Source organism: Typopeltis vanoorti, chromosome 6 (assembly GCF_054136105.1).
Source record: "Typopeltis vanoorti isolate ZY-2024b chromosome 6, IOZ_Tvanoo_1.0, whole genome shotgun sequence".
Taxonomy (NCBI): domain Eukaryota; kingdom Metazoa; phylum Arthropoda; class Arachnida; order Uropygi; family Thelyphonidae; genus Typopeltis; species Typopeltis vanoorti.
Genome location: NC_143554.1, coordinates 134,774,345 through 134,788,045, shown reverse-complemented (window position 1 = coordinate 134,788,045; position 13,701 = coordinate 134,774,345). Strand labels below are relative to the sequence as shown.

At 34.6% G+C, this 13,701-nt stretch overlaps 1 protein-coding gene across 1 annotated transcript in view; it reads left to right on the top strand.

Annotated features, from left to right (window-relative positions):
• Ctr9 (RNA polymerase-associated protein Ctr9) overlaps positions 1-13,701 on the top strand; it is a 340,468-nt gene that overhangs the window by 28,673 nt on the left and 298,094 nt on the right. The window contains exon 3 of the mRNA XM_090393725.1: positions 287-526. Coding sequence (XP_090249851.1) covers positions 287-526 — 240 coding nt within the window. The remainder of the gene's footprint in view (positions 1-286; positions 527-13,701) is intronic.

The following is a 13,701-nucleotide window of genomic DNA, read 5'->3' as shown; positions in this document are numbered from 1 at the left end:
GGTAGAAATGGTTGATTGAATGTTGATAATGAAAGCTGTCAGATTATCCTATGTACCATACTGTATAGTTAGTTACATTACCAGAATCGATGTATTTTTTTGACTAGTACAATATATTATAATGTTATATTAGAAATAAATAATACATAACCAATGTTATTTTTTCTCTTCATAATCTGTTGTTTTTCACTACACATTTAATATTTTAAAAATTACTTTTATAGTTGTCAGATATTTCTTCTGTATTGAGTATATTCCCCCCCCCTTCCTCTCCTTATTTCTTTAGTTGGAATATTATCAGCAAGGAAAGCAAGAAGATTTCATGAAAATATTGGAAGCTTCAAGAAGTGATGCAGGCTTAACTTATGGAGATTTTGAAAGAGACCAGATGCGGGCTTTGGACATTCTTGCTGCTTATTATGTCCAACAGGCTAACAAGGAAAAAAATAAAGATAAGAAAAGAGAGCTGTTTACAAAAGCAACTCTGCTATATACTACTGCTGATAAAATCATCATGTACGACCAGGTATGTATATTTTTTAAAAATGTTTTTGACAGGTTCTTCATTTTTCAAATATATTGAATTTGTATTAAAAGAAAACTAAGCTTACAGAAGTTATTTTCTCCTATTTGAAATAGACATTTTTTTTTTTTTTGGAGTGGGGGGGGTGACCTTTTTTCTAATAATTATAAAAATAAAGATATTGGAAAGGGACTTGACATTATTTGCATTTCAAGAATGTCTTAGAGCTAACTAAGGCAGCAGGATTATTTAAATAGGTGAGGATTGGTCCTTTTCTTACCATCTTGTCAGAAAAAGATGCAATTAGTGACTGAAATGTAAGGTTTAATTTGTATGTACATGACATTAGTAAGGGCATAATTGATGATATACAGCTGTTTGCAGATGATGCAAAGTTGAAGAGAGTTATGAGAAGTAGAGCAGATGTAGCTTTGCAAGAGGACCTAAATAGACTGTCTGAATGGGTAAGTGTGTGTGTGGGGATGTCAGATTAATGTATCAAGTGCGGTTTTAAAATTTGGGAAGCAAAGATAGAGTATAGGATGGCTGGGAATATTTTAGAGAAGATAAAGGAGATGAAAGATCTAGGGTTGATTATGGATAGGGACTTAACATTTCATGAACTTTTAAGTCATGAAATTTTATCAGTTGCTAAAATTGGGAGGACAACATGGCAGATTATGGGATTAATGTAGAGAACACTGACATGTAGAAGTAAGGATGTTATGCTTCTGTTGTACAAGGCTTTGATCAGGCTGCATATGGATTAATATGCACAGATTTAGTTGCCTGTTTTTCAAAAGGATGATAAGTTGTTGAAGAGGGTTCAGAGATGATTAATGAAGTCTTGTTCTGGAATGTGGAATATGAGGACAAATTGTGAGAATGCTAATTGCAGAGCCTAGGGGATCGAAGGAAGAGGGGAGACATGATCGAGACATAAGTTGGAGGAGTCTTGATTCAATGGAGGTCTGATGCTGATAATAATAATATTATACTATTACTTCACTGTCTAATTCTTTGTTTGCTTGATGAATTTTAGCATGGTTTCATTAGATTAATAAGGAGATCTTGCATGAAATCATTTGAGAGTAGAAAGTTGTTGAATGAGGGGGGAAAGAAAAGGAAAAGAGTTAAGATTATGAATCGTTTGCCAATGTATAACAGTCATTTGAAACAGAGAATTGTGATTACTAATGATTCACTACACAGAATGTGCAGGAAAAATGGTGTGCAGTGTGTTGATGATAGAGAGTGCACTGCAGGATAGATTACATTTAAACGGATCTGATGTTGTGTGCTTGGAAAACTTGTTCAATGAAAGAGTAAATAAAGGTAGTCAGAGAAACTAGATATGATGGGGCAGCTGCATCAGCTCTTGGATGGATACACTTTATGCCAAAGATTGAGACTGTTCTGATAGAGAGGAGGAGAATAGTATGGAAGGGATGACTCCTGAAAATGGTGAGACTAGTTTTTCAGGAATTAAAAAAAAATAAATAAATAAAAAAAAACAACAGGAATTGTGGGGGGATATAGAATTTGGTTGTTCAATCAACTCCATCTCCCTGTTTGAACCAGTTATGTTTTGTTTTACCTGATCACTCATTAGCCTGGTAGTCTACTATCATGTATATGTGCTAATGGCCAAAGAAATTCTTACCATTGGTAGACTGATATGGGAACCCCACTGCCAAAATTTATTGGCATCCTTGAGACTTGACTGACAGAAGAGGATAACTTTACAAGAAAAAATAGAATATGACATGTTCAACACATTCAGAGAAGACAAGATAGGAAAGGTGGGGAATATTGCTAATAATTGTAAAGGAATTAAATCCAACTAGAGTAGAAATCTCCTGTGGTAAAATCTTCAATAGCATGAGTAATACTGCCACCAGGGAGTGGATTTAAGGTTATTTGGTGTGAGTTAGATTAATTGGACAAAATACATAATTACGTGCTGCTACAGATTTGAGTCATGTGAAGAAAACTGTAAATTTCATGGTTACAAGAAAAGCTTCTTTATAGATGATTTCATATATTCGTTGGCAGGAGGAGAAAGTAAGATGAGGGGAAAATAATTTATAGATACTCAGGGTAACTACTTTAAGCACATAGTGGGAAAGGACTTCTGGCTGAAGAATATTGGATTTAGAACCTGTATATAAAATGACATGGCCATTATGTCTCCAGCGAGAGAGAGAGAGAAAGAGGAATCATGAAGTTTAACTTGGGAATGGTAAATTATATAAGTGTATTGAGTAAAAATGTGTTTGTGCTGTAAAATAGGTGATTATGATAGTTGGGAAGGCAGCTTGAAGCAGTGCATAGGAAGTGGTTAACCACGCTACCGGCCAAGATGTCTATGGATGTCAAGATTATCATGGATGCGAAGTGCACATTAAAATTGTAATACGATTGATATTACATTGAAATATATGATGGCTACAAAGCGCATGAGGATGCATATTTGATCCATAATAGCCAGTAAGGTGGTTAAAGGATGTCCGAAAGAAGCTATAGCTGACTGCATTCCTAGAGGCAAGAGAAAAAAATTGCATGGATGTTCAATGGGTGAATAAGATTTTAGAACAAGAGTTTCATAAAAAGAAAATGTTGTGGATCCAGAGACAGGTGATAAACAGTCCCAAGAGCCGTATAAAAAGCAGGCTAGAAGAGCAACAACAATGGTGGGGAAAGTAAAAACAACTAGGAAAACCAGTTATCATAGGGAAATCCTAGAAAATTTTCAATGTGGCAAGCAGAAGGAAAAATGATTATGGGGAATGTGGAATGTAGGAAAGTGATTTTGAAATAACTTCAGAGTGGTTTCAGAAATAGCTGAGTTGTTAATCAGTTACTTTAGTAAAGTATACATCCCAAGCAGACCCATTATCTATCTTCTGAGTTTGACCTAGATGAAAAGATGGAGGAGATGAATTGGTGTTAAATCTTTTGCAAGAGTTCGATATTAACACAACAGTGGGATTGGATGAGATATCGACCAAGGTGCTGAAGAAACTCAGCTTGACTCTAAGCATGAGTGCAATTCCTGAAAAGTGGAAGGAGAGCAAGGTAATTTCTTTATACAAAAATCAGTCTAGGAGAGAAGCAACCAGATCTCTGGAATGGTCATTAAAGTATTAGAGAGAGAGAGAGAGAGAGAGACCAATTATCATCTACATCCAAAGGTGGGAAGTAGCACTTGGATCTTCTGTAGACAGAATGACTTTGTTAAAGGTGGGACTTGATTTAGCAGTTGCTTTTGTTTTATAATAGTGCCTTCAGAGCTGGATAAAGGAAATGGATTCTTTTTGGATACAATACTTTTGAAAGCTCATCTTCTAATTGCTTCTAAATAATAAAGAATGACAGTCAAATTATTGCTAAGTGCAGGGTCATGTATTTTGTACTGAGAACATTGTAGACAGAGTATTATAGTAATGGTAATTTGCTACAAGTAACCACTGAAGCTAGAGAGCTGGAGGAACAGAAGACAGTGTTAAAGTTTAGGATATAAAGTGGTTATGTCATCACATTGGATAACTGCAGCATCAAAGAGGATACTTATGGAAATAAGGAAATTATTCTACTGTACATGCTTTGATAATACTACATCTTGACTACAGTGTTCTGATATGTTCACCAAGGTTCAGCGGAGATAAGGAGACAGCTGTCTGAATCCTACAAAGGATAATCAAGACAAATATATCTGGCTTATGGAAATATCCATATGAGTACAGACTAAGGGAATGCCATCTTCAAATTTTGATATAATTGATGGAAGACAGGTGTATGTAGAAATACATACTTTGGTAAGGGATCTTACAGTATAGACAACTGATATAAGGCAGATTAAGGAAGAATTTAGGGTCATCCTTGGAAACTTGCAATGTGGTGAGGAACATGTGTATGGTGCAGTTGGTAAGTGTATTAGAACAGCCTGCCATTGGATACTGTGAGTTGAGTACATCTTTGGTGAATGTTTTCAGAGAAAGTTATGATAAGTGTTTAGGCATTGTGTAACTCCTTTGACGAGTCTCCCTGGAGGAGTCATATTACTTATGACATTCTTTTATAAATGCATCTCACATACTCATGAATGTACTTAAGTAAATTACTGAAAATTATAAAAATTTTAGCCAGTAGAGTACTTTATAATTAAGATGGAATTATTCATTTGAAGAATGAAGTTATAGTGAAATTATTATTTTGACACATTCATGCCAATCTTTGTCTTGTTCATCAGATGCAAACTCGCTTAACCTTATGTTTCTTTCACTTTGGATTAGTGCATTTTTATGAAGTTGTCAACATATATATATATATATTTTTTTTTTTTTTTTCAAAATTCATTTTTACTCGGTTGGAATATTATAAAAAAAGGTTTAATGACTATTACCGAGAGAAAAGATGACAAGATATATTTAACAAGATACTACTAGTTTACTAGTTTCGTTACATGAATATCTTATGATACCTGAGGATGTTCATGTAATGAAACTAGTAAACTAGTAGTATCTTGTTAAATATATCTTGTCATCTTTTCTCTTGGTAAGAGTCATTAAACCTTTTTTTTATATATATATATATATATATATATATATAATGTAGAAAGTATTTTACCTTGGGTATAATAAATGTTAAAGATACCAAGCTCCATTTCCATTTCCCAAGTAAGCAAACAGTCAAGTTTGCACGTGCAAGTATTGCAAGCCTAGGTGAACCCACACGTAGTGCAAGACCAAGTCAACTCATGGTAAAAGGTGGATAAGTTCTGATTACTATTCTTAATATTTACCCTTAATGCAAAGCACATCTCCTGGAGGAGATGTATGATGTTATGTATTAAAGGCAAGGGGCCACTACCCAGACCGGTTTCGACCTTTATTGAGGTCTCATCAGTGGGAGCCAGGCTAGAAAAATACCAAGATTTTAGTAATACAGAGCTTATAAGTATTTTACCAGAACAAGTTACCATAAGGTGTTTTAACCTTATTAAATAAAAATCTCAGGAGGAGAGATAGATGTAGAAAGTATTTTACCTTGGGTATAATAAATGTTAAAGATACCAAGCAATTTTTTAATACTTTCTACATCTATCAAAGAAAGACTCTTATTATTTTTAAATAAAATTTATTGAACTGGTATCACCTTTTGCCTAAAATTAATAATAGAGAAAAGAAGAGAATATAATTTAGAAACACATATTGCATTTATTGACTTTGAAAAAGCATTTGACAAAGTTAAAAGAAACATATTATTTAACATATTAAAAGAAAGACAAATACCAAATAATATCCTAAAAGCTATCATGAGTATATATGTAAATAATCAAATACAAATAAGATTAAATCACGAGCTATCATATACGAGAGAGATAAACCAAGGGATCCGACAGGGATGTCTCCTCTCAGAAACTCTTTTTAATATTTACTTAAATGAAATAATAATAAAATGGAATAAAAATTTACATCAAGGAATTAAACTTTCTCCTACAGTGAACTTAAACACTCTCCTCTTTGCTGACGACCAAATAATAATTACAAATTCTGAAGATAACTTACAGAAAGCTATTTTAGATCTAAATGAGATATCCAAAGATTATGGTATGATAATATCAACAGAAAAATCAAAAACTATTGCCTTTAAAGGACAAGATTCAGCAAGAACTAAAATAGTAATAGATAACAAGATCTTAGAACAGGTGAATTCATTTAACTACCTAGGATGTATGATCATATATGAAAATGAAAAAGATATAAATGTAAAAATTGGAAAATATTTAAAAATAACAGGTGTAATTAACTCTATATTTAAACCAAACCTAGTTCAAAAACAAACCAGACTAAAAGTATACAATACATTAGCCCTACCAGTCTTAATGTATGGAAGCGAAATCTGGACAATAAAACAAAAAGACAAACAAAGATTAATAACAGCAGAAATGAAGTTTATGAGAAAAACTGCAAAGTATACCCTATTTGATCACAGAAGAAACTATGAAAGAATTAAACATAAATGGATGGAATACATTCAAAGAATGAAAACAGAAAGATTACCAAAACAAGCCTTAAAGTGCAAGCCATTAGGAAAAAGAAAACCAGGACGTCCTCTTAAACGAATCAACGATGACTTCTAAGGCTGGAACAGGCTGTGCTAGGCCTAAATCCTTGATACCCATGATGAATGATGATGATTTCTGTCAGTGTAGTATACAACTTGTGATCTCTTCTTCCCAAAGTGCATGACTTTACACTTGGCCACATTAAACTGGCAGCCATTTACCTTTGCCTATACATGTAGTCCTCAACTTACAACTATTCGCACTTACAACAGCCAAAAATTATTATTCAAAATTCTCTAATTTAACTTTGCCGCCAGCATATACATACATACATATATCACATTGTTTTTGTATACACATCGCAGCATTGCCATTAGTCGACAAGCAAAGCCCATGTAAAATCTCGTATAGAAAAAAAATAGAAATATTTTTTCTATGTCATTAAATTACACTTGTATAGTAAATTACAAGTATATTTAAATTACACTTAAATATACTTGCAAGTAAAAGAATGTATAACTCACTGTACTAAGATAAATGTTGTAACTAAATGTTAAAATATTTGAATAAGAAACACTAGATTTGTAACTAAAATTAAGCTCAGACATGATTAGGCTAGGACACCTAAGGCTAGCAACAGTCGCAAAGGTCACTGGATTATGAGTTTTCCTGCCAAAACCCAGTGATGGGTGATGGAGATAACCCTCCAGTACATCCGGGGGAGTTTAGAGAAGAAGGGCCAAAGTCGGGAGAATGATATAAAAGGCAGAGATTGAGTGGCTAGGGGGCTCTCGTTTCGAAGTTTGTTCTGTGTCAGGCGTTTCTGAGGAAGGTGGGGGAGAGTCGTGTTCCCATGAGCAGCAGTTCCAATGAAGATGGGAAGTTTGCTAGTAGCAGAGACTGCCTTTTCAAGGTGTCCCACTGTGAGATTCCCCACTGATCTACTTGTGTGCTGAATTATCGCAGCCGTGCCTGATCGAAAGTTAGCTGGGAAGAAGCGGAACGTGCTCGTAAGCCTTTGGGATCTAGGACTGTATAATGAACTAGAAAGATTGTAAGTAGAATGTTTCATGTAATATCATAGATTGTGAAGTTCAAACGACAAATATTAGCATATTCAGGATTTATTACTGTGTAAAAACGTTTACACAGATCATAATAATTAGAAAGAAAATTCTTAGAAAATAAAATGAAATATGAATAAAAAAATAGAAACACATATAACAATATATCTAAATCATCTTTATCAAGCTACCAATGTAAACAGGTTCTGTTGATTGCTGGTTAGTTATTCATGTCTCAAAAAAATCTTTCCCTCTTCTCATAAGTATTTTAATTATGCCCATTGCAAATATGAATGTGCATATGCTAGAAATTATAGAATGATGTAATTTGTTCCACAGCACAGCAAGTTATTGTGCACACACACATCATACTACAACTGTAAATTAATGCATTGCATCCAATGGAAGTATTTCTATTCATACCTATTCTTTCTGAGAACATTCTGGAAAAATTTGGAGAAAAGAGCAAGGCTAATAATAATGGTAAGTACCTGCTGGATTTCTGCTCAGGATATTGACTAGCCGTTACTAACACCATATTCCAACATAAAGATGTTCACATGGAGAGAAGACACAAGAAATAAGAAAAGCCTCATTGACTACATCATTGTTGATAATGATATTTTCAGCTGGTTCAGGATATAAGAGTGTGCAGAGGATTTGAAATTGGAAATGATTATCACTTAGTTTTAAGTAGGATAAAACTGATTATCACATTGAAAAGATCAATATATCATTCAGGGAAAAAAAATGAAACAGTTTGAAAACAAGAACCAAACCTTGTAGTTTCAGTAGCAAACTCTGAAGAAAGCATCGATTGATTCAGCTAGGGAGGCATGAAATGAAATTGTCTGCAAGGATAGCAAAATAAGAACTCCATGGTGGACACCAGAAGTTAAAGAAGCAGTCCTGGAAAAGAAGAAAGCATACTGAAAGTTCCTGCAAATAAGTCAAAAGATGACCTAAAAGAACAGACACAGAGAAAAATGTAAAGGCTCTAAGCATTGTTTAAAAGTAACTAAACAAAAGTTATTGGAAAAGTTTGTTAAGAATATAGAGAAAAATATCAGGTGGAAGGCAATAATATTCTGGAGGCTGTTTAAACTTTTTAGTTTAGAAATGGATGATGGTACTGTAAAAGAAATCAAAGGTGATAAAGTTGACATGAAAACTGAAGGTAAGGATATTCTAGATGTCTGAAGTAATTACTTTGAATGACTGTTAAACAAAAGAAGCAGTGATAAAACTGTAGTAGAAAGTGATGAGTGTAGAGTTTTCAACCAAAAATTGAATGTGATGAATGATAACTAACACTGGGTTTAATAAGTTATAACATAGATAGCGAAACCAACTAGTTTTGTCACATATGCTGTATTGGCAAACTTTCTCTCAGAATTGCCAATATCCTGAAATCTCATGAAATAAGAGTGACTTTCAAGCCCATTGTGGAGCACATCTTTCAAGCACATCTAAGGACTTCTCCCACATTCACCACAATATTGAATGGAACAAGAGTCCATACCTTACAAGAGAACTTCGGTGCCCACAACATCAAAGAGGCTACGATGGTTATCCACTCACAAGGCCACCCAACAGAAACCAAGGAATGATTTTATGTGATATTTGGAAGTCACTTATTAGATGTTTCCACACATTAGACTTTAATTTTCTGGCAAATGTCATGCATTACCTACTGAACAATGACCAACCCGTGACAGTTTCCATGCTCCACATGTTTCTGTTTTTTTTTACTTTTATGTAATAACGGATTGTGCCTACACTTCAGTTTTAGTTATGTAATGGGTCATGTTTACTGCTTATTGTATATTTTTTCATCATCATCATCATCATCAAATTCCTGCTATGTACCCTCAAGGGGTGTACAGGATATGACAGTACTACATGAAAAAATTACATCATTACTAACTTCCTATCTACAATTTTCCTCCAAATCAGTGTGTTACTTGTCAAGACTCCAACATTATCAGATCTTATATTTCTATCGTCTAAGGCACTTTGTACCGTATCAATCCACCTATATCTTGGTCTTCCTCTGGGTCGTTTTCCTGCCAACCTGGCAGAGAACACTTGTTTTGCTAATCTTTCCTCTCCCATTCTATTTAAGTGACCATACCATCTGAGATTAGCTCTGCTAACACATTCCTGGATGCTGACAATGTCAAGTTCTTTCCTAATATCCTCATTTTTAATATAATATTGCCATTGATGAAACTGTGCGCGCCTCTAATCTTTCTCAGGACTCTCATATCTGCGGTTTCTAGTCTTTGGTCAAGTGTTTTACTTCTGACCCAGCTCTCAGATCCATAAGTTAAAACTGGTTTGAACACTGTCTTGTATACAGCTAATTTAGTGTTTCGACTAATTTCTCTCTTATTCCATATGAGTTTATTCAATTGACTTCCCACCATACCAGCTTTGCTGATTCTGTTGTCTATTTCTATATTTAATTTACCATCTTCAGTAAAAATTGTGTCTAAGTAGCTGAAATGTTTTACTTGTTCCACAGGTTCTCCATTCACAGCACAGTTGACATTTTCAATGATTCTGCCTATTTTCATTGTCTTTGTCTTTTTATTGCTGACCTTCATACCATATCTATTACAACAGCTATTCAATTTAGTCAGAGAATCTTGCAGACTTGTAGCGGATTTATTTAGAAGTATAACATCATCTGCATAAAGCAAAGAGCTGACATTAACATCTCCAATTTTGATATCAGGTTTAATACCACTTTCCTTCATAATGTGATCCATATAGATAATGAATAACAGAGGGGTTAATGTACATCCTTGTCTCACACCAGATTTAACATTAAACCATCTTCCTGTACTTCCTTCAATTCTAACTGCTGACTTACAACTCAAATAACGATTAAGTATTGCTTGATATAATGCCCCATTGACACCATATAACTGCAGCGTATTGAATAGCTTCTCTCTTGGCACCTTGTCATATGCCTTTTCCAAATCGACAAAACTTAAATACAAATCTTTGTTATATTCCCATGCTTTCTCGACTATTTATCGTAAAGTGAAGATCTGATCCGATCCTGACAGCCTCTATTTGGCCTGAATCCAGCTTGTTCTTCACCAAGCTTTTCTTCCACAATTCTTCTCAACCGTTTCTCAAGTATACTGGCATAGATCTTGCCAGGAACACTCAGTAGGGAAATACCTCTGTAATTCTCACATTCAGTTTTATTTCCCTTTTTTATATATGGGTACTATGAGAACTCTACTCCAATCATCGGGAATTCGTCCCTCTGTCCAGGCTTTCTGAACTATGCAGTGCAGCCACTGTAAGACTTTTATACCACCATACTTCAGCATTTCTGGTCGAATATCATCTACTCCTGCTGCCTTTCCACATTTCAAGCCTTTGATGGCTTTTTCTACTTCAAGTATGGATATGTATTCCTGACTGCATGCCTGGTCAGTGTTTTTTATCAGTGTGCTGTCATCACTGCTTGTTTCATTTAGCAGTTTTTCAAAGTAATTACTCCATACTTCAAGGATATCTTTTTCTCCTGTTTTCATGTCACCTTTATCATCTCTAACTCCTTTTACAGCACTCTTTCCTCCATTCCTAAGCTTCTTCAACAACCTCCAGAATATTTTGCCACCTTCTTGATATTTATTTTCTATATTCTTGCCAAAGTCCTGCCATGACTTTTGTTTAGCTAGTTTTACACACTGTTTAGCTTTCTTACATTTGTCTCTGTATTCTCTAAGAGTAAAAACTGACTTATTTGCCAGGAACTTTTGATATGCTTTCTTCTTTTCCTTCACTGCCTCTTTAACTTCCTGTGTCCACCAGGGAGTTCTGATTTTTTTATCCTTTGCACACAACCTCACCACATGCCTCTCTGGCAGAATCAATCATTGTTTTCTTCAGAGTTTGCCACTGAATCTCCAAGGTTTGATTCCTGTTCTCAAACTCTTTCATTTTTTCTTCAATAATCTTTGTGTATTTTAGTCTACAGTTCACATCTGAGAGCTGCTCAACTTTTATTTGCTTTATAAAACTTTCTTACATGTTATTCTTTTCAATATGAAATTCAATTTTATCCTGCTCAAGACTAAATAGTGAACACTTCAAATTTCAAATCCTCTGTACACCCTGGTGTCCTGCACCTGGTAGAAAACATCACTATCAACAATAACTTAGTCAATGAGAATTTTCTTATTCCTTGCCTCTTCTCTCCATGTGAATTTGTGCACATTTTTATGTTGGAACATGGTGTTAGTAATAACCAGTCCATGTCCTGAGCAGAAATCCAACAGATATTTGCCATTATTATTAGCTTTGCTCTTTTCTCCAAATTTTCCCAAAATATTTTTGTATGTCTCACAATCATTTCCTACTCTGCTATTTAGATCCCCAACAAGGACAAACTTTTCCTTTTTCATTGTGTCAGTTGCTTTTTCTAAAGCCTCAAAAAAATCTTCCACTTCTACCTTAGGAGAACCTTCTGTGGGACCATAGGCACAAATAAGCCTCATTGTCCAGTTCCCCATTCTCATATTTGCCCACATTACTCTGCTTGAGACTGACTGCCATTCAAGAAGATTAACCTCGTATTTTGTGTTGAATACTATGGCTACTCCTTCTTTTCCTTGATTGTCATTGCCTGAATATAACATTTTGTATTTATTGCTTAGAAAGATCTCACCAGTTTTGGTCTTTTTTGTTTCAGTCACCCCTATTATGTCGATCTGGTACTTATCGAATTCCTCAGCTAGCTCCATTTCTTTGCCATTCAGGCTTCTTACGTTGATAGTACCGATCTTTAACTCTGGTGATGTTGAGTTGGAGTTTGTTTTCAGATTTGTTCCAGTAGCTGACTTTTCGCTGTTCGCCCTGGTTCCCTAGTGAAAACAAACTGGTCAACGCCCCAGCCGGCATGAAATTTTGTCATGTTGTACCATCATTTTTTATTTTGGTTTAACCGATAAGAATACAATTTGGTTGGCTAAATCCCAAATTGCCTGCCCATCCTCCTCCGTTTAGTATCAAAGTAGGTACCCAACAGGGTGCACCACGAGATGGTGAGGATTGGACATTAGGTCAGAAGCCCTGGTCGGTTCTCCGCATTCCTTTAAAGGCTATGTGGAGGTCTCCTCTCAGTTATACAGCTTTGACCCTAAAGCACCCCGTATATTTTTTTGTTCTTCGTTATCTATTAGCATATGTTGTGAAACTAGTTGGTTTTACTATATATATATATTACGACCTTTTAATCCCAGCATTAGTTATCATTTGTAGTAGAAAATATTCAACAGGAAAACAAACAGGAGTATAAAATTAAATTAATTTCGTTATTGTACTGAATGTTCCTTATTCAAAGTGTGTTTTTAATATTCTATCTCTTCTAGAATTTACTTTACTTTAACTTAATTAATCTACTTATTATACAGTCATAACTCCTAGTATATAATCCGTTGCTTGATCTAGTCACATTTAATCCTCTTTCTTAACCTTTCGACCCTCCCCTCTTCTCAAGGTTATAACTATGTTATTCACGTGCACGTTATTTTATAACTTGGGAATTTGCTTCGGGCTAGAGCCGAATTCCTTTGTTATAACAGCAAGCACATTTCTTCAGTATTGATTTCTGAAAATTTATTTTTTATTTCGACTGCGCCATCAGAAATCGCAGATAAAATTTAAATATCCTTCCGAAAGAAAAACACTTTGCTTAGCACGGAAATACTTCTAACACTTATCACTATATCAAGCAACTTAATTTTATTTCTATTCTACAGTCATGACAAGCTATCCCCTTAGGTCATATAGGTTCGATTTTTATGAGCAATGCATTGGTATGCAGGAATCAGGCAAATTATTTGACAAACAAAACAATTTATTCACACTAATCAAGTTACAGTAAAGGTTAATACTAGGCACACAAAATAACTCTGACTCCATATTTCTCATTAACTTTAGCTTGATTCTTAAACTATTCAACCTAGTTCAACAAATTTTCGCTACATACACAGACTATGGTAATGATTGTTCCTACA